The following is a 17,253-nucleotide window of genomic DNA, read 5'->3' on the forward strand; positions in this document are numbered from 1 at the left end:
CTTGGGCATCTCTGTGAACCAGCTTTGATTAGGGCTTTATTTTGTTGATTGTCTAAAGAAAATGCTAATAACATAAATTAAACTTAACAATGAGTCAAGCATCCTTTTTTTCGTTTGTTCATTGACACCCCAAACCCAGTGCCCTGGACCAGCCCCCTGCCCTTATGTTTATCTCTGGGGGAGCAATATCACTGGTGTGGTCCTGCCTCATCTCATCACCAGACTTTCTATCCACGTACACCTCCTGGCTCCAACACGGAGCCAGAGTGTTTTGTCAAGACCCTTCCCCATGTCCCCGCACCCCCAGACAGGAAGGCCTCTGCACCTACTGGCTACTCTTTGTGAAATCCCAGATGTTCTGGGTAAGAAACTTAATCAATCAACAGCAGAAGATGTTATTCAGAGAGGGGCACCCAACTGTCATTCCACCAACCCCTACTCCCCCACCCCTACCCCATAAGGGGAGAAGAACAGTCTTTCACTCATTAGCCAGAAATAGGTCCTTCTCGTTATTTGGAACAATACAAAACAATTTGGACCCAACTAGTGGACTTTGGACAATGTCTTTTACTTAAGCACCTGCCTCCCAGGGCCTCTGTGAGGATCAAATGAGATAAAGCACATAGTAGGTACTTAATGAATGCTTGTTTCCTTCCTTAAGTTATGTCTAAATGTCTACATTATCGATCTCCTTCCCAAGGCTCCAGGATATGACTTTGTCCAGCTAGGTTTCCATCAGGCCTTTTCTTTTTCTCTGCTATTCTTCTTTTTTCTCCCATTTCTCTCCCAAGGCAAGACATCTGTGACACTAAGAAGGACCACCAGATGTGTCCTATCTGCAGGGACTGCCCATTCTGGAAGCTGTCCAGCATCTGTGAGATTGTGAAGGTAGATACACCTGGGCAACAAGAGCCTGGAACTGTTCCTCTTTTGGTCCACACCTGTGATTTTAGGAGGGAGGGGAAAACTGCCCACACTGAGAAGGACCAGGAACTACTCTCTCAAGTCATATGACTTGCCCAAGGTCATCACTTGACTTCTACAGGCGTCCTTATTTGTAAAACAGAGCAGTTTAACTATTTTAAGTTAACTTATTTTAAGTTCCCTGGATCCTGAAGGCAGATGCAAAAAGTGTGGGCTGAGTTCAGAGACTAGCCTGAGGTCCATTTCAACTGGAATAGAGGACTGGAGTCAGACATGTGAGGGTGGGAGAGCCCCTGGGTGGGCTCACAGCCGTCCTGTGCTTCTAGAAGTTCATTTTGGCAGCTGTGTGGAGGACAGGTGGCCCAGTAGCTGATTGTTGTGCTGATTGTAGTAACTAGACATGTGTCTCCAGACGTGGGCTCTCTCCTTTGGACAAAGCTACAGACACGCTGACTCCCATCAGTCTCCTTGCTCTGCCCTCCCAGCATCCTTGTTCTGGCTTCCAATAGATTTGGATTCCCACTGTGACCAGTTCTTTTGCACAGATGATGTGCAGCGACTGCTGTCTAGTGACCTATGAGGAAAGGCAGGAATCTCCCAAGTCCCCTGTCAGATGGGTTACAGCTGAGCATCTCTTGTGTGTGAATGATGATCACCCTTAGTAGTCAAGGCTGGCTTGTGTCCACCACCCATTTTCTGGGGACCACAGGCCAGTCTTCTAGCTGTCCTGAGCTTCCTTACCACAATTCTCTTAGCTTCTTCCCAGCCCCATCAGCCATAATTCACCCACCAGGATGCACCTGGGCTGAAACCCTTGCCCTGAATATTCTAGCAGATTACATTAATTACTGCAGCCATTAGAAACCTATACATGTCCTGAGGTCACACTCCTGTGAGTCATTGGGCTAAGACTAGAGAGCCCTCTTGGCTCCAGCTAAGAAATGCAAATCAGATAAAATCTGGTCCATCCTAAAACAAGCTTCTCTCCTCTTTTTCCTCTTAAGGAAGGTCACATAGTAATTCAGGCTACCTTCTCCCATTATTGGACTAAGGCACAAGCAGGGCCAGGAAGAGGGTGTGACAGGCATAATGACTTGAAGGGCATGGCCCTGTATACTCAGAGGTGGGGAATGGGAATGACAGATGCAGGGAGAGTCTCAATCGAAATGCCCCAAGCTGGGCTAGAAACTTGGGTTACAATGGCCCATCTGGGGCTGGAGAATACCAAGGTGGGGATCAGTGGGGCCCCCGTGAATGAGGCAGATTGGCAATGGATCGAGGGGCACAACATTAGCTCCTCACCTTGGAGGAACAGAGGTGGAAGAAAGGGTACGAGTGGAGGCAGTGGGTGTCCTCCAATACTGACCAGGCAAGATTCAGGGCACCCCTTGGAAAAGACTAGTAGCGCCGATTCTTCATTTCTTCCAAGTGGGCACCATGCCCCTCACCCATATGAATGGAGACCCTTCCCCAAGGCCCCCTCCCCCAATCCTTCCCCTATGGTCAGCCCCTCTGAATTGAGGTTGGTCAGGCCTCAATCCTCATGCCTACATCAGAGGACTGTGGCCCTAGAGATGGAAGGGACCACACAGGCAGGAAGCTTTACAGATGAGGAAACCAGGGCTTGTCCAGAGTAATACAGGGAGGAAGCCTCAGAAACCTCTGACTCAAAATCCAGCCTGCTCTCTCCTTCTACCCCATTTGCCCGTGTCTGGCAAATCCCAGCCTGACTGGTGGCTGGGGTCACACTCTAGCATGAAAGCGCAGACCACAAGTTCTGTTTTGGCAGGGTGACACCCCCTATTGTCAGAAGGGGCCTCCAGATTGGCTCTGTCTTTGGAGAGTTTCTGACTGGGCCTCTGACAGGGGACTGAGGATTCTTGGGTAGGTACAGGGTCCTAGGGAAGCAGCCCCTCCCACCATCCCCCCTCCCCCTTCCATAGAACCCTGAGCTTATGCAGATACCTTTCTTTCCAAAACTCCAGTCACTCATTCCTTATCTATCTGATAGGGAACATTTAGCTAACAATGAAGCAGACCTGGGAATCCACTGGGCTAATGACCTCCCAGTATGGAAACTCCCCTCACCAATGCCACCTAGCCCTGCTTTGAGAGTTGCCTAGTGAACTAAGAAGTTAGGGGACTGGCCCAGGGGTCTCATAGCCAATATGTATCAGAAGTAGCATCTGAACCCAGATCTTTCTGACAACCAGTCCAGCTCTCTATCCACTGGTCCACACTGCCTTTCACTTACTGAACACTACTAGGCACTTAGCCAAAGGTTTGGAGGCTTAAGCAGAAGGAATGGAAGCACATGCTTTCGAATGCGGGTTTGTCAGGCTTCCTGCTTTCTGGCTCTTTGCATCCTCGTCGATCCCAGCATCCAAATCCAGAGCCTGTACCACGTCTGGGTTGGTGGCCTCTTTTGCTCCTGCCTGGCCGGGTCAGCCCTGTGAGCCAGGCCTGCTCTCCATCCCGGCTCACCTCTCCCTTCTGGTTCCCCACACAGACCGGCCGTCTCTTTGACAACAATGGGACCATTTTCTTCAGTGTGTTCATGTCTCTGTGGGCGGTGACATTTCTGGAGTACTGGAAACGCAAGAGTGCCATGCTGGCCTACCGCTGGGACTGCTCTGACTACAAGGACTACGAGGTGAGAGAGCGTGTCTCCCCCGCACTGGCCGGCCGCCCCTCCCCCATGCCCGGGGCTGACCGTGCCCATTGTCGGGCTTTGCCACTCTGTTTCAGGAGCGGCCTCGGCCTCAGTTCGCCCTCATGGCGCCTCTGGTAACGCGGAACCCAATCACCAACCTAGAGGAGCCGTACTTTCCCAAAAAGAATTATTTGCAGCGCCTCTTCATGTCATCCTCCATCATTGTTGCCATGGTAACAGAGCAGGGACCCCAGTTCCCCCTAGACACGGCCACAAGAGCTCTTAAAGACTATGTGCTAGGAGATAGTCAGTAGATATGGTCTCCTTGCCCTCTCTGAATTCTCTAGAATAACAACTGGTATTTGTATTGGCCTTTAAAAGTTGGCAAAGCCCCATATATCCATGACTTCATTTTAGCTCCCTAACAACCCTGGGGCAGGGCATAGAGTGGCTGTGATTCTGGCCATTTTATGGATGAGGAAACTGGACTCCTGACTTTCTGACTCCAAGGCCAGTAGTCTTACCCACTGCACCACATTGCCTCTCATCCAGCCTGGGAAACCTGGCCACCAGACCCGAGTCCTGGCTCTCCCATTTACTAGCTAGAAGAGGGACCTGACCTCACCAGGCTTTAGTTTTCTCATCTCTAAAATGACGGGGTTGGAATGGACCATCTCCAGGGTCCGTTGCCGGACCAAATCCTATGTGGGACTATTTCATGGGCAAGTCAGTACCATTAATCTGTCTCTACCTGAACACCCTGTGACCTAGATTTCCCAGGAGACCTTGACTTTTCATGAGGATTCAGTCTCTTCACCTCTAAAGACATCATGTGGAACTCTCAGAACTCTCTGATCTCTCAGAACTCTTCTAGCCCTGATTGGGGCTCCCTGGCATCCCCAAAGCAGGGCCCTCCCACTACGTGTGTCCAAGTGACATTCGCTTCATCCTGATCCCTTCTCTAGGTGGTCTTCATAACGTTGCTCGTGATAGCCATTATCCTGTACCGGACAACAGTCACCATCTTGGTGTCCAAATCCACAAATATCTTCCTCCTGAAATGGGTGAGTCTCTCCTGGTTATTATGAGACAGTGCTGTGCTCCTGAAGTTCTGCCTGGCATCTGGGACCAGGGACCCCCCTCAGCAGTGTGGAGGCCAAGAATCGGCATTCCATGTGGCTCCATTCAGAGAAGTGGGGTGTTTCTGGAGAGCCATCATGGCACCAGGAGATCTGGCTTCTGCTTTCCACTTTGCCACTAACGAGCCCTTGTGTGACCCTGGACAATTCATCACCAGCATTTGCTAAGCATTAAGTGCCGACTTCGTACCAGGTGTTGTGCTAGGGACTAGAGGTTCAAAGAAATGATATCATTTTTGCCTTCTAGGAATTTAAATTCTATGGACATTTATCAATTAGAGAGTTCGGGTTCTTTTGGTTTTTTAATTAGACCTATGAATGCATTGGAGTAGGTAGCACTGGGTAAGGAAACTCTCAACCAGTATAAAGACCAATGTGGATGAGCCCCTTTTCTTTTTTTTTATTTAATTTATTTAATATATTTAGTTTTCAGCATTGATTTTCACAAGAGTTTGAATTACAAATTTTCTCCCCATTTCTACCCTCCCGCCCACTCCAAGATGGCATATATTCTGGTTGTGCCATTCCCCAGTCAGCCCTCCCATCTGTCACCCCACTCCCCTCCCATCCCCCTTTCCCTTCTTCTCTCGTAGGGCAAGATAAATTTCTATGCCCCATTTCCTGTGTATCTTATTTCCTAGTTGCATGCAAAAACTTTTTTCTTTGTTGTTGTTTTTGAACGTCTGTTTTTAAAACTTTGAGTTCCAAATTCTCTCCTCTCTTCCCTCCCCACCCACCCTCCCTAAGAAGGCAAGCAATTCAACATAGGCCACATGCGTATCATTATGTATAACCCTTCCACTATACTCATGTTGTGAAAGATTACCTATGCTTTGCTCCTTCCTAACCTATCCCCCTTTATTGAATTTTCTCCCTTGACTCTGTCCCTTTTTGAAAGTGTCTGTTTTTGATCACCTCCTCCCCCCATCTGCCCTCCCTTCTATTGTCCCCCCTTTTTTATCTTCTTCCTCCTTCTTTCCTGTGGGGTAAGACTCCCAATTGAGTGTGTATGGTATTCCCTCCTCAGGTCTAATCTGATGAGAGCAAGATTTACTCATTCCCCCTCACCTGTCCCCTCTTCCCTTCCTACAGAACCACTTTTTCTTGCCACTTTTATGCGAGACAACTTACCCCATTCTATCTCTCCCTTTCTCCTTCTCTCAATACATTCCTCTCTTATCTCTTAATTTGATTTTATTTTTTTAGATATCATCCCTTCATATTCAACTCACCCTGTGCCCTCTGTGTGTGTGTGTGTGTGTATACATACATACCCCCATATATACACACACCTACAAATATAGATACATAGACATACATACATGTATATATATATGCATACACATACACACACACACATATATATATGTATATGTATATGCATATTCCTTTCAGCTACTATGATATTGAGGTCTCATGAATCATATAGATCATCTTTCCATGTAGGAATGTAAACAAAACAGTTCAACTTTAGTAAATCCCTTATGATTTCTCTTTCTTTTTTATCTTTTCATGCTTCTCTTGATTCTTGTGTTTGAAAGTCAAATTTTCTATTCAGCTCTGGCCTTTTCCTTGAGAAAGCTGGGAAGTCCTCTATTTTATTGAAAATCCATATTTTGCCTTGGAGCATGATACTCAGTTTTGCTGGGTAGGTCCTTGGTTTTAATCCTAGCTCCACTGACCTCCGGAATATTGTATTCCAAGCCCTTTAGTCCCTTAATGTGGAAGCTGCCAGATCCTGTGTTATCCTGATTGTTTTTCCACAATATTCAAATTGTTTCTTTCTGGCTGCTTGTAGTATTTTCTCCTTGACCTGGGAGCTCTGGAATTTGGCAACAATGTTCCTAGGAGTTTTCTTTTTGGGATCTATTTGAGGTGATCTGTGGATTCTTTCAATTTCTATTTTACCCTCTGGCTCTAGAATATCAGGGCAGTTCTCCTTGATAATTTCTTGAAAGATGATATGTAGGCTCTTTTTTTGATCATGGCTTTCAGGTAGTCCAATAATTTTTAAATTATCTCTCCTGGATCTATTTTCCAGGCCAGTGGTTTTTCCAATGAGATATTTCACATTGTCTTACACTTTTTCATTCCTTTGGTTCTGTTTTATAATATCTCAATTTCTCATAAAGTCACTAGCTTCCACTTGCTCCAATCTCATTTTTAAGGTAGTATTTTCTTCAGTGGTCTTTTGGACCTCCTTTTCCATTTGGCTAATTCTGCCTTTCAAGGCATTCTTCTCCTCATTGGTTTTTTGGAGCTCTTTTGCCATTTGAGTTAGTCTATTTTTTAAAGTTGTTTTCTTCAATATTTTTTTTCAGTATTTTTTTGGGTCTCCTTTAGCAAGTCATTGACTTGTTTTTCATGGTTTTCTCACATCATTCTCATTTCTCTTCCCAGTTTTTCCTCTATTTCTCTAACTTGCTTTTCCGAATCCTTTTTGAGCTCTTCCATGGCCTGAGACCAGTTTATGTTTTTCTTGGAGGCTTTTGGTGTAGGCTCTTTGACTTTGTTGACTTCTTCTTGCTGTATGTTTTGGTCTTCTTTGTCACCAAAGAAAGATTCCAAAGTCTGAGACTGAATCTGGATGCATTTTCACTGCCTGTTCATGTTCCCAGCCAACTTACTTGACTCTTGAGTTTTTTGTCAGGGTATGACTGCTTGTAGAGTAAAGAGCACTTTGTTCCAAGCTTAAGGGGATGCGCTGTTGATTTCAGAGCTATTTATATACAGCCAGCTCTGCCACACCAGCACTCCTCCTTCCTGAAGAACCACCAACCCGGACCTGGCTCAAATCTTCAGCAGGCTCTGCACTCCTGCTCTGATCCGCCACTTAATTCCTCCCACCACGTGGGCCTGGGGCCGGAAGTAACTGCAGCTGTAGTTCTGTAGCTGCACCTCCCCCGCTGCACCTGAGATGGTGGCCGAACCTCGAACTCTGTCCCCCGCAGCTTTTCCCACTAGCCTTCTCTGTCATCTTTGGTGTTTGTGGGTTGAGAAGTCTGGTAACTACCACAGCTCACTGATTCAGGGTGCTAGGGCCTGTCCTGCCCGGCTCTTGGTCTGGTTGGTCCTGCCGCCGCCCACGCTGGGCTCCCCTCCACTCCCAGCTCCGTGCAATAGACCTCATCCAGTGACCATCCAGGCTGTCCTGGGGTAGATCTCTGATTCCCTCTGCTATTTTGTGGGTTCTGCAGTTCTAGAATTGGTTCAGAGCCATTTTTTATAGGTTTTTGGAGGGACGTGGTGGGGAGCTCACGCAAGTCCCTGCTTTTCAGCCGCCATCTTGGCTCCACCCCTGGAAGTCCCCCCTTTTCTTTCTTTTTAAAATTTTTTGAGGGGGGCAGGCAGGGCAATTGGGGTTAAATGACTTGCCCAAGGTCACACAGCTAGTACATGTGTCAAGTGTCTGAGGCCAGATTTGAACCCAGGTCCTCCTGACTCCAGGGCCGGTGCTCTACTCACTGCACCACCCAGTTGCCCCAACCAGCCCCTTTTCTACAGCTGGACTTTGAGGGGTGGAAAGACTTAGCCAGGGTCATGCAGCCAGCACGTGGCAGAGGTTGGCTTGGCACCCAGGAGCTCTGCTATGCTATCTCATGTTAAGTTCACAGAAAACAAATTCCAGGTGATTTGGGGTACAAGGATTAGGAAAGGTAGGAGACAGTGTTTGAGCCAGACTTTGGCCAGATCTATGTGTAAGGAGAATCACCTTGGCAACTACAGAGAGACAGGAGATCAGTTAGAAGGCTATGAGTCAGAAGACATGGATTCGAATCTGGCTCTGCCATTTACTAGCTGAGGGATCGTGGTCAAGTTCCTTCTGCTCCCTGGGACTCAATTTCCTCACCTGTAAAATGAGAACTCTATGTTCTTTTAAAGTCCCTGCTAGCTCTGAGTCCCTAATTCTATCGATTGGTATTAATGGTTATATACATTTGTGTCTTTTCCTGCTAGCCCGTCTGCTCTGTGAGGGCAGAGACACCCGGTCTTACCTAAATGTTGCATTCTCCCTGACACCTGGCGCAGCTGGGGCTGAGTGAATGAGGGAAGTCACTTTGTGCAGGCTGTGACTCGCCGGCCTCTTTCTTCCTTTCAGGCATCTCGGATCGCCTTTTCGACAGGCTCCCTGTTGAATCTTTGCTTCATCATACTCCTCGACAAAATCTACATTCCGATTGCGTATGCTTTGACCAATTGGGGTAAGGAGGAGCTTCTGAGGAGTGGAAAGGGCAGGAGTCCCATGGGGATGGGGGGTGGGGTGGGGGAGCACTGTGCTGTTATTTTCAGGGAAGCATCTCTGGCCTGCTGCTGGATGGTGGGTCCAGGAGAGAAGGGGGCAGGGCAGGCCAAGGCCCCTTGCTAGGGAGGGAGGGTAGGTACAGTATCGGGAGCCCTGGCCTTCGTCCTGGCTCCACACCCCCTTTCCTCTCCAGTTATTTCACTGAATCTTAGTTTCCCCATCTGTACAATGGGGATAGTTACTCTCAAAGTGCTTCATTAATAGGGCTGCAAAGCTGGAAAGGATCACTGACCCACTGGGTAACAGCGTGAGGATCCAGAAAGATCTTGATTGGCTAGAATCTGGGGGTAAACCAAATGGAATACCATTAATCCTGACTCTATTTTAAAAAACCAACTTCCCAAGGACAAGTTAGGCAACATCTGATTGGAAAGGCATTTGTCTGGAAAAGATCTGAGGGTCTTGGTGGACCACAAGTCAACAGCATGATAGAGCAGCAAATCTTGGGGTGCATCAAGACAGGCATGACTCCCAGGAATAAAGAGGTGATAGTCATGGCCTCACACCGTAATAGCAAGCGCTCAAGCAGGAATTCTTAGTCGGATCTGTGAATTTGGTTAGTTTCTGGTGTTTTAGTAACCGTATCTCATAATATAGTTGATTTCCTTTGTAACCTCATATGTATATTATTTTGTGGATTTACAAACATGATCCTGACAAGGGTCCACAGGTGCCCCCGAATTGCCAAAGGGGGAATATGACACGAAAGGTAAGAAGAGAACGTGGATGTCACCACCCCCACCCCAGGATCATGGACTTTACAAACCATCTGGCCATTTTATGGATAAGGAAACTGAGGCTCAGAAAGATGACATGTCTTGCCTATGCGCCAGGCACTGTGCAAAGCTCTGGAAGTGTCTGCCCTTATGACAGAGACCTGCGTTTTCCTGACACAAGGTCCTGTGCCCTAGCTGCCATAGCGGAAGAGGAAATGGAAGTCTTGCCAAAGGTGGCACGCCTAGTAAGAGGCTGAGGCAGAATTCACGCTCGGGTCCTGTGACCGTCTATTCCAAGTGCAGCGCTGTTTCCCCAGAATCGTGCTGCTTCTTGGTCCTGCTGTCCTCTGCCACACCCCCATCTAGGACACTCTACTTGGTTCTGGGGCCATATTTAGCTCAAAAGGACAAACACACATCGCGAAAGGATGGCGCCACAAATGCCTGAAGAGACCAGGGAAGACTCTGAGGGGCCATGAGGGTTCTCTCCTGGTCTCCAGAGGTCTAGCCTGTGGCAGAATCCCAGGAAACTGCTCCAGCAGCCAGCCAGGCCAGCCGGCCATCACACACCATCTCAGGGGTCACCTGACCTCCTGAAGACCTCCCAGGAGGAGGAAGCCATCCCTCCGCAGGCAGCGCCTTCCACTCAGGACCAGCTGCCATTGGGATCAAGCCTAGATCTATCTCTCTGCAACATCCCCCCACCGCTGCTCTGAGACACGGTGGAAAAAGGCCACTCCTTCTGCCGCCAGAGAGTCCTTCAGGGTGGCTCTCATGTCCCCTTTGAGGCAGCTCAGGTGGCCCAGTGGGCAGAGCAATGGCCTGAGTCAAGGAGACCCGAATTCGAATCGAGCCACAGATACCTACCAGCTATGTCACCTTAGGCAAGCCACCTGACTGCTCCCTGCCTCAGTTTACCCAACTGTAAAAGGGGGACAATAGTAGCATCTGTCTATCAGGATTGTCATGAGGATCAAATGAGATCATATTTGTAAAGCACTTGTCATAATGCCTGGCACACAGTAAGTGCTTAATAAATGCTTGTTTCCTTCCTGCCTTCCTTTCTCATGTATCACATACTCAAGGTTCTCTCCCCGGCTCACGAACTTCCTTCTTAAACCACGGCGCTCAGACCCGAACGGACGAGGCCCAACAAGACGGTCTCCTTCCTATTTCTGGAAGTAGCAGTAGCAGCAGCAGCTATTAGCATCTGTAGTGCACCGACTTCGCGCAGGGCGCTGTGCTCTACATTGCACCTACTACACGCGGGGCGCTGTGCTCTACATTGCACCTACTACGCGCGGGGCGCTGTGCTCTACATTGCGCCTACTACGCGCGGGGCGCTGTGCTCTACATTGCGCCTACTACGCGCGGGGCGCTGTGCTCTGTATTGCGCCTACTACGCGCGGGGCGCTGTGCTCTACATTGCGCCGACTACGCGCGGGGCGCTGGGCTCTACATTGCGCCTACTACGCGCGGGGCGCTGGGCTCTACATTGCGCCTACTACGCGCGGGGCGCTGTGCTCTACATTGCGCCTACTACGCGCGGGGCGCTGGGCTCTACATTGCACCTACTACGCGCGGGGCGCTGTGCTCTGTATTGCACCTACTACGCGCGGGGCGCTGTGCTCTGTATTGCGCTGTGCTCTGTATTGCGCCTACTACGCGCGGGGCGCTGTGCTCTGTATTGCGCCTACTACGCGCGGGGCGCTGTGCTCTACATTGCACCTACTACGCGCGGGGCGCTGTGCTCTGTATTGCACCTACTACGCGCAGGGCGCTGTGCCAAGCACCTTCTCAATATTCTTGCCCTGGAGGTCGGCGCGATCATCACAGCCTCCGTCTAACAGATGACCAAACCGAGGTGGATGATGCTCACGGGACCCGCCCAGGGCCCCACAGCTCACACTCACACGTGACTAGACTCGCTCTCAGGTCTCCCAGACCCAAGGGAGGACACCACGCTTTTCAGCGCCCTTTATTTATGTGCCAGGCCCGGGGCTAAGTGCTTTGTATCACTCGATCCCCACGACAACCCTGAGAGGTACTATTATGATCCCCATTTTACAGATGGAGAAGAAACCAAGGCAGATAGAGGTTAAGTGATTTGCCCAGGATCACACGGCTAGTATCTGAGGCAGGATTTGAACTCGGGTCTTCCTGACTCCAGGCTCAAGGGTCTGTCTCTTCATTGCTGCATCTTACAAAGTGCCTGACTGGTTGATTGAAAGGTCGGCTCCGACACCGTCTCCTTCCCGATGTCCTTAGCTGTTAGTGCTTCTCCCCCTCCCCCTCCCCCTCTCCTTCCCCCTCTCCCTCTCCCTCCCCCTCCTCTCCCACTCCCCACCCCCACATTGTATTTACTTTCTATCTATTTGCTGTATATTTGTCCGCGTCCAAGCCCTTTGATGGAAGGGACTGTTTTCACTTCTGTCTTTGTGTCTCGGGTGCCTAGCGCGATGCCTGGCACATACGGCAGTCACTTAATAAGTCTGATCGTTTGTACAGACACACCCCGAGATGGGCAGAAAAGAACCTGCTTTTGATGTCTTGGTTAAGGAGAACGTTTAACAGCTTCTTCTCGTTAAAAATGATGGCTCTCTTCTGTTTTTACATCCCTTTCACTTCCAAGTACAACCCTCCCCATTCCCCTTCCCAGAGAGCTATCTTTGCAACAAAGAATGAAAAGGGAGAAAAAACCGTTTCAGCCAAATTAACCAATGCCCCAAAACTGCCAGTATAGACAGTGTTTCAGAGCCAGAAGAACTGTACTTACGGGGTCTTTTTCAAGCAATTTTAAAATCAACAGTTAAAAAAAAAAAACCTGCTCACTTTGCCAGGGGCAGGGGAGGGGGAGATTGGACCAGGGATTTCATCGATGGCATCCCCTTGTGCATCCCCACTATGGAGACTCTCGCAGCTGCTGCAGACCAGAAAATTCCCTGTGCCTTAGGGATTTTAGAGATTCTCTGGGGCATGCAGAGGCTTCTCCAAGCCAGAGAGACTAAGGGGCACAGCTCAAGTGGGTCCGAGGTAAGACTTGAACTCAGTTCTTCTGGACCTAATGAAGGTCTATCCACTATACCATATGGCCTCTGCTGTTTGACCTCTGAAAACCGAGTTCTTTCAGGGCTGGGGCAGACATGCTAGCTCATGACCCAAATCACTGAGTATATCATTACTAGAAGTTGGTAACATCAGCCCTTTTAACCAGGGTCCTGCTTCTAACTATAACCTAGCTGTATGGTATCCCCATCTCTGTGTCTCAGTTTCCCTACCTCTAAAATAAGCAGGTTGGACCAGCTGGTTTCCGAACTTCAGTGTCCTATAAATAGTGGTTGGGTGGGGGGAAGGGCAACAAAAAAAAGTGTGTGTGGGAGAGTCCAAATTTCACTGATGCTGTTTGTGTTTTCCTTTGCCTCAGAAATGCACAAAACCCAGTCCAAGTTTGAAGATGCTTTTGTTTTGAAAATGTTTATTTTCCAGTTTGTCAACATCTACTCCTTTCCGATCTACATCGCCTTCTTCAAAGGGAGGTCAGCTCAGACACGTCTCATTCTGCTTTTGTCATTCCTAAGTCAAGTGGGATGATCATGGGAGAACCCAGGACCAGCTGCCTTCTTCACTGGTGCCCTCACACAATTAAGAGCCAGCAAAGCCCCCCGCATACCGGATGTACCCTTGGTGTGGTGGGCTTATAGGCTAGGACAGAGAAGAGGCCCCCAGGATGGGCAGCTTCCTGTGGAATCAAAAGACCCAAGTTCAGACTCCACCTCTGAGGCTTACTCTTCTTGTAAAGCATCCTTCCGGCCCTCAGGTGTCTTATCTGTACTACGAGGGAGTTAGCCTGGATGGCCCGAAAGGTCCCTTCCATCTGGATATCTATGATCCCACAGTTCACATTGATGAGATCACAGATCCACTGGAATAGTAGATAATTTACATGAGTTAGGAATTAATTACCAGGCTTCTTTCCTTCCAGACTGTAGTAAAATGCTCAGGAAGCTGTCGACAATAGGAGGATACAGCACTGGGCTTGGAACATTAATTAAACACCTATTATGTGCCAGGCAGCCTACTGAGCATTGGGAATACAAAGACAAAAGACCCGGCTTTGAGTCCCACCACTAACTTACTACAGAATTCCTTTCAGCCTCAGTTTCCTTCTCTGTAAAATACATAACACGATCTGTCTCTCTGTCTTTCTCTCTCTCTCTCTCTGTCTCTCTCTCATACACCTGTTCTGAGGTTCAAATGAGACTCTGTGCTTTGTAAATATAAAGGACTATATAAACAGGAGCCATTATTATTCAATTAATATAGTTAATGGATTGACCCAAGTGATTCCTCCAGTAGATTCTAAGTTCCTTGAAAGCACTTTCATTTTTGTGTGAATCCTCAGCACCAAGGACAGGGCCTGGTCTTTAGGAGGTGAGTAATGAATGTTGTTAAATTCCCAGATTAGATTTACAAATGGAAGAGACCTTAAAATGCACGAATTTATTAAGTACTCCCTGAGGGCCAAGATCTGTGCTAAACCTTGGGAATACAAACAAAAAGTTTGGTCAGACAGTCCTTCCTCTCCCAGAGAAAGCACGCCATTATGGAAGGTTTTAGCTGCAAATCAGTTGAGAAGATCCCATACTCCCTAGGGCACAGCCAAAGCAAATGGTGATGCCATTTCAACTGATTATAGCCCTGCCATTTCCTGATATTCCAATACCTTCATTTTAAAGATAAAGAAATTGAGGCTGAGAGGAAGTGTGCCCAAGTATCACTCAACTGCTGATACGTGCCACAGGCGGGACTTGAACCCAGGTCTCCTGCTGCAAATTCAACTCTATATCCAGTATGCCAAACTGCCCCTCAGTTGGTGGGGCATTATTTAATAATGCAAGAATGGGACATTTCCATAGCAATCTAGAATTTGCAGAGCCCTTTATGTGTGACCTAGGGAAAGTCACTTCACTCTCTGTATCTTAGTTTCCTCCCCTTTGAAATGAAGAGGTTGGACTAGTCATGGTGGTCCCCTTTAGCCTTAGAATCCCACTGGAACTTCACAGCATCCCTGGGAGTCTTGTGGTACTCCACTCTTCCAGTGAGTTGGTGATTTCACTCATTCCCATTTTCCCACCAGCGATAAAGATTGGAACCCATCCATGACTGGGTTGCCCATCCTGGGCAACTCCTGCCCACATTCTCCTATAAATTCACCACTGGAGGTCTATTCAGTGGGGTGCTACCCTATTTCAGCTGAGGAAACTGAGGCTCAGAATTTCAGTGACTAGCCCAGAGTCCCAGACACTCGTTAGTAAGGGGAATGTGAACCTAGGCAGGTCTTCCTGAATCCAAGTCTATTGATTCTGCCTCACTGGCCTGTATGAAGGAGTGAGGATGGTCTCCCATTAGCAGACAAGATCAACACGACCAGGTAGGTAATTTTACTAATGAAACAGAACTGGAAAGAACCCAGGGGTGCAATGACCAGTCAGCGTCTGGTAAATTTGAGTCAAGTTTATTTGGACCAAATTACATCCACACAACAAATGAAGTCCATACCTGTAACACATCATAAGAACTGCACCCAGTCCTGAATTAGAGACTCCTAGACCTGCCAATATGAGACCGCCTTGGGGCTTGGGGGAGCTTCAAGAGACAGTGAGTAGTAATCCTGCCTAGCAGATATCTGCGAAGCCTCAGAGGTGGAGCTCTGTGTGCATCCATCTCTCAGTAAAAGCAGCCTGAGCAGAAGGAAGCCAGGTCAGGAAAGGGGGATGGGCAGCTGGGTAGAAACAATCGGCCCCTTAGGCTTCTCCATTAATGAGGACATGGACACACGGCAACCACCTCCAGAGAAGTTTGCCATTTGGAGGGCCAATGCCCTCTCCTAAAGAGGCCCTGTGGAATAAATAGTGCTGTTCTCACTGGTTTTCAGTTCTTCAAAGGATGCTCACAGGGAGCCCCCAGAGATCCTTAGATGGCCCCTGGAAGGGTATCTGAACAGAGTCGGTCTTAGGCATAGGCAAAGAAGGCAGCTGCCTACACAGCACTAACCTGGGTTTTCCTAAATCTCTCTGCCATCCACCTTCCACAGCATCAGACATTCCAACAGACAGAGAGCTGTTTATGTGAGCTAAGAAGTCCCTTTTTCTTGGCTAGATGCCAACACTCCTGGGAGGAGGAGGAACACAGTTCCCAGTCATTAATGCCTTGGAAACATTGCTTTCCTTCATGATGCAGAAGGCTGGCTGGTTCCTCTGAGCAGCTCAGGCCTCCAGGGAGTGAGTGATGGGGACAGGCAGAAGATGGAGAGGAGGGAGGGGGGAGGTACATGCTGAAGGTGAGCCTTCCCCTCTGCTATGGTGCTCAGAGAACAGAGACTGACCTCTTGGTCGTTGAATAACCATGGATGTTCTTCAGATTTTTAGGTTACCCAGGAAACTACAGTACCTTCTTTGGAATTCGAAATGAAAACGTGAGTATACGCTAGCAAATATTAAATTGGGGGGAGGGGTGGAGGCAAAGCATATGATCATAGCTTTGGAGCCAAGAGGGACCTGGGAGACTCTCTGGTTTGTTTCTTATCTCAGTTTCTTCATCTGTAAAACGCGTATGATAATAGCACCTACCTCCCAAGGTTGCTGTGAGGACCAAATGAAATAATATTCCTGAAGTGCCCAACACACAATAGGTGCTATATACATGCTAGCTATTATCATCTTAGCTCTTAGTGCTTTGCGATGCTTCCTCCTAAAAGCCAGAGGAACCTCATTGTATGCTCGGGGTTGCTTTTCTTATCTGTAACAACCTCTAAGATGGCACGGGTCATCGTGTCTTCTGAGCTTCTGGTCATCGCCAAGTCATCAATTTTGATTCTAAAATTCAGGCCAGGCTCCTCTCGAATGGGATAAGTAAAAAAACAGAAACAAACCCGGAACTTTTGGTAAGGAAAGTGCTACTGAAGAAGTGAGATGGTCCACAGTCTTCTGGGGTCTCAGTACTTTGCAATACCTTCTTGGCTCTCCTCCCTCACGCTGCCTGAGTGAAGGGCCCTCTGCAGTGGGACAAGCAATGGATTTGAAATCCTAAAAACTGGGTTTGAATCCTGGCCCTATTATCTACTAGCTATGAGACCTTAGGCAAACCACTTCCCCAAGGGCCTCTGTTTTCCTATATGTATAATGGGCCGAACAACATCTGCCTTGATTATCTAAAGGCTTGTAGGGAGAGTGAAATGAAAGGAAGCATGGGTGCACATATTTTGCAAGTGGAAAACACCATATAAAGCATTAGATATTGTCGTTATAAATTGTCTAACACCACTTTCCCTAAATTGGAGGAATTTCTGTCTCAGAATTCAACTCCTATACCTTAAATCCCTCCTTTCTCTCTTCCCTTCTTTCTTTTAAAAAATGCTTAATCCAATAGTCCAATAGAGCTTAGTTCAATAGAGCTGGGCTATAATTTAAAACTTTATTAGTAGGTGTCTCATCTGACACATGAGATATTCTGGTCTGA

General features: G+C 48.1%; 1 protein-coding gene across 1 annotated transcript in view; it reads left to right on the forward strand.

Annotated features, from left to right (window-relative positions):
* ANO7 (anoctamin 7) overlaps positions 1–17,253 on the forward strand; it is a 46,214-nt gene that overhangs the window by 19,128 nt on the left and 9,833 nt on the right. Inside the window, exons 9-15 of the mRNA XM_036755831.1 lie at positions 792–888; positions 3,434–3,577; positions 3,673–3,810; positions 4,543–4,641; positions 8,816–8,918; positions 13,160–13,271; positions 16,156–16,210. Coding sequence (XP_036611726.1) covers positions 792–888; positions 3,434–3,577; positions 3,673–3,810; positions 4,543–4,641; positions 8,816–8,918; positions 13,160–13,271; positions 16,156–16,210 — 748 coding nt within the window. The remainder of the gene's footprint in view (positions 1–791; positions 889–3,433; positions 3,578–3,672; positions 3,811–4,542; positions 4,642–8,815; positions 8,919–13,159; positions 13,272–16,155; positions 16,211–17,253) is intronic.

This window comes from Trichosurus vulpecula, chromosome 4 (assembly GCF_011100635.1).
Source record: "Trichosurus vulpecula isolate mTriVul1 chromosome 4, mTriVul1.pri, whole genome shotgun sequence".
Classification (NCBI taxonomy): domain Eukaryota; kingdom Metazoa; phylum Chordata; class Mammalia; order Diprotodontia; family Phalangeridae; genus Trichosurus; species Trichosurus vulpecula.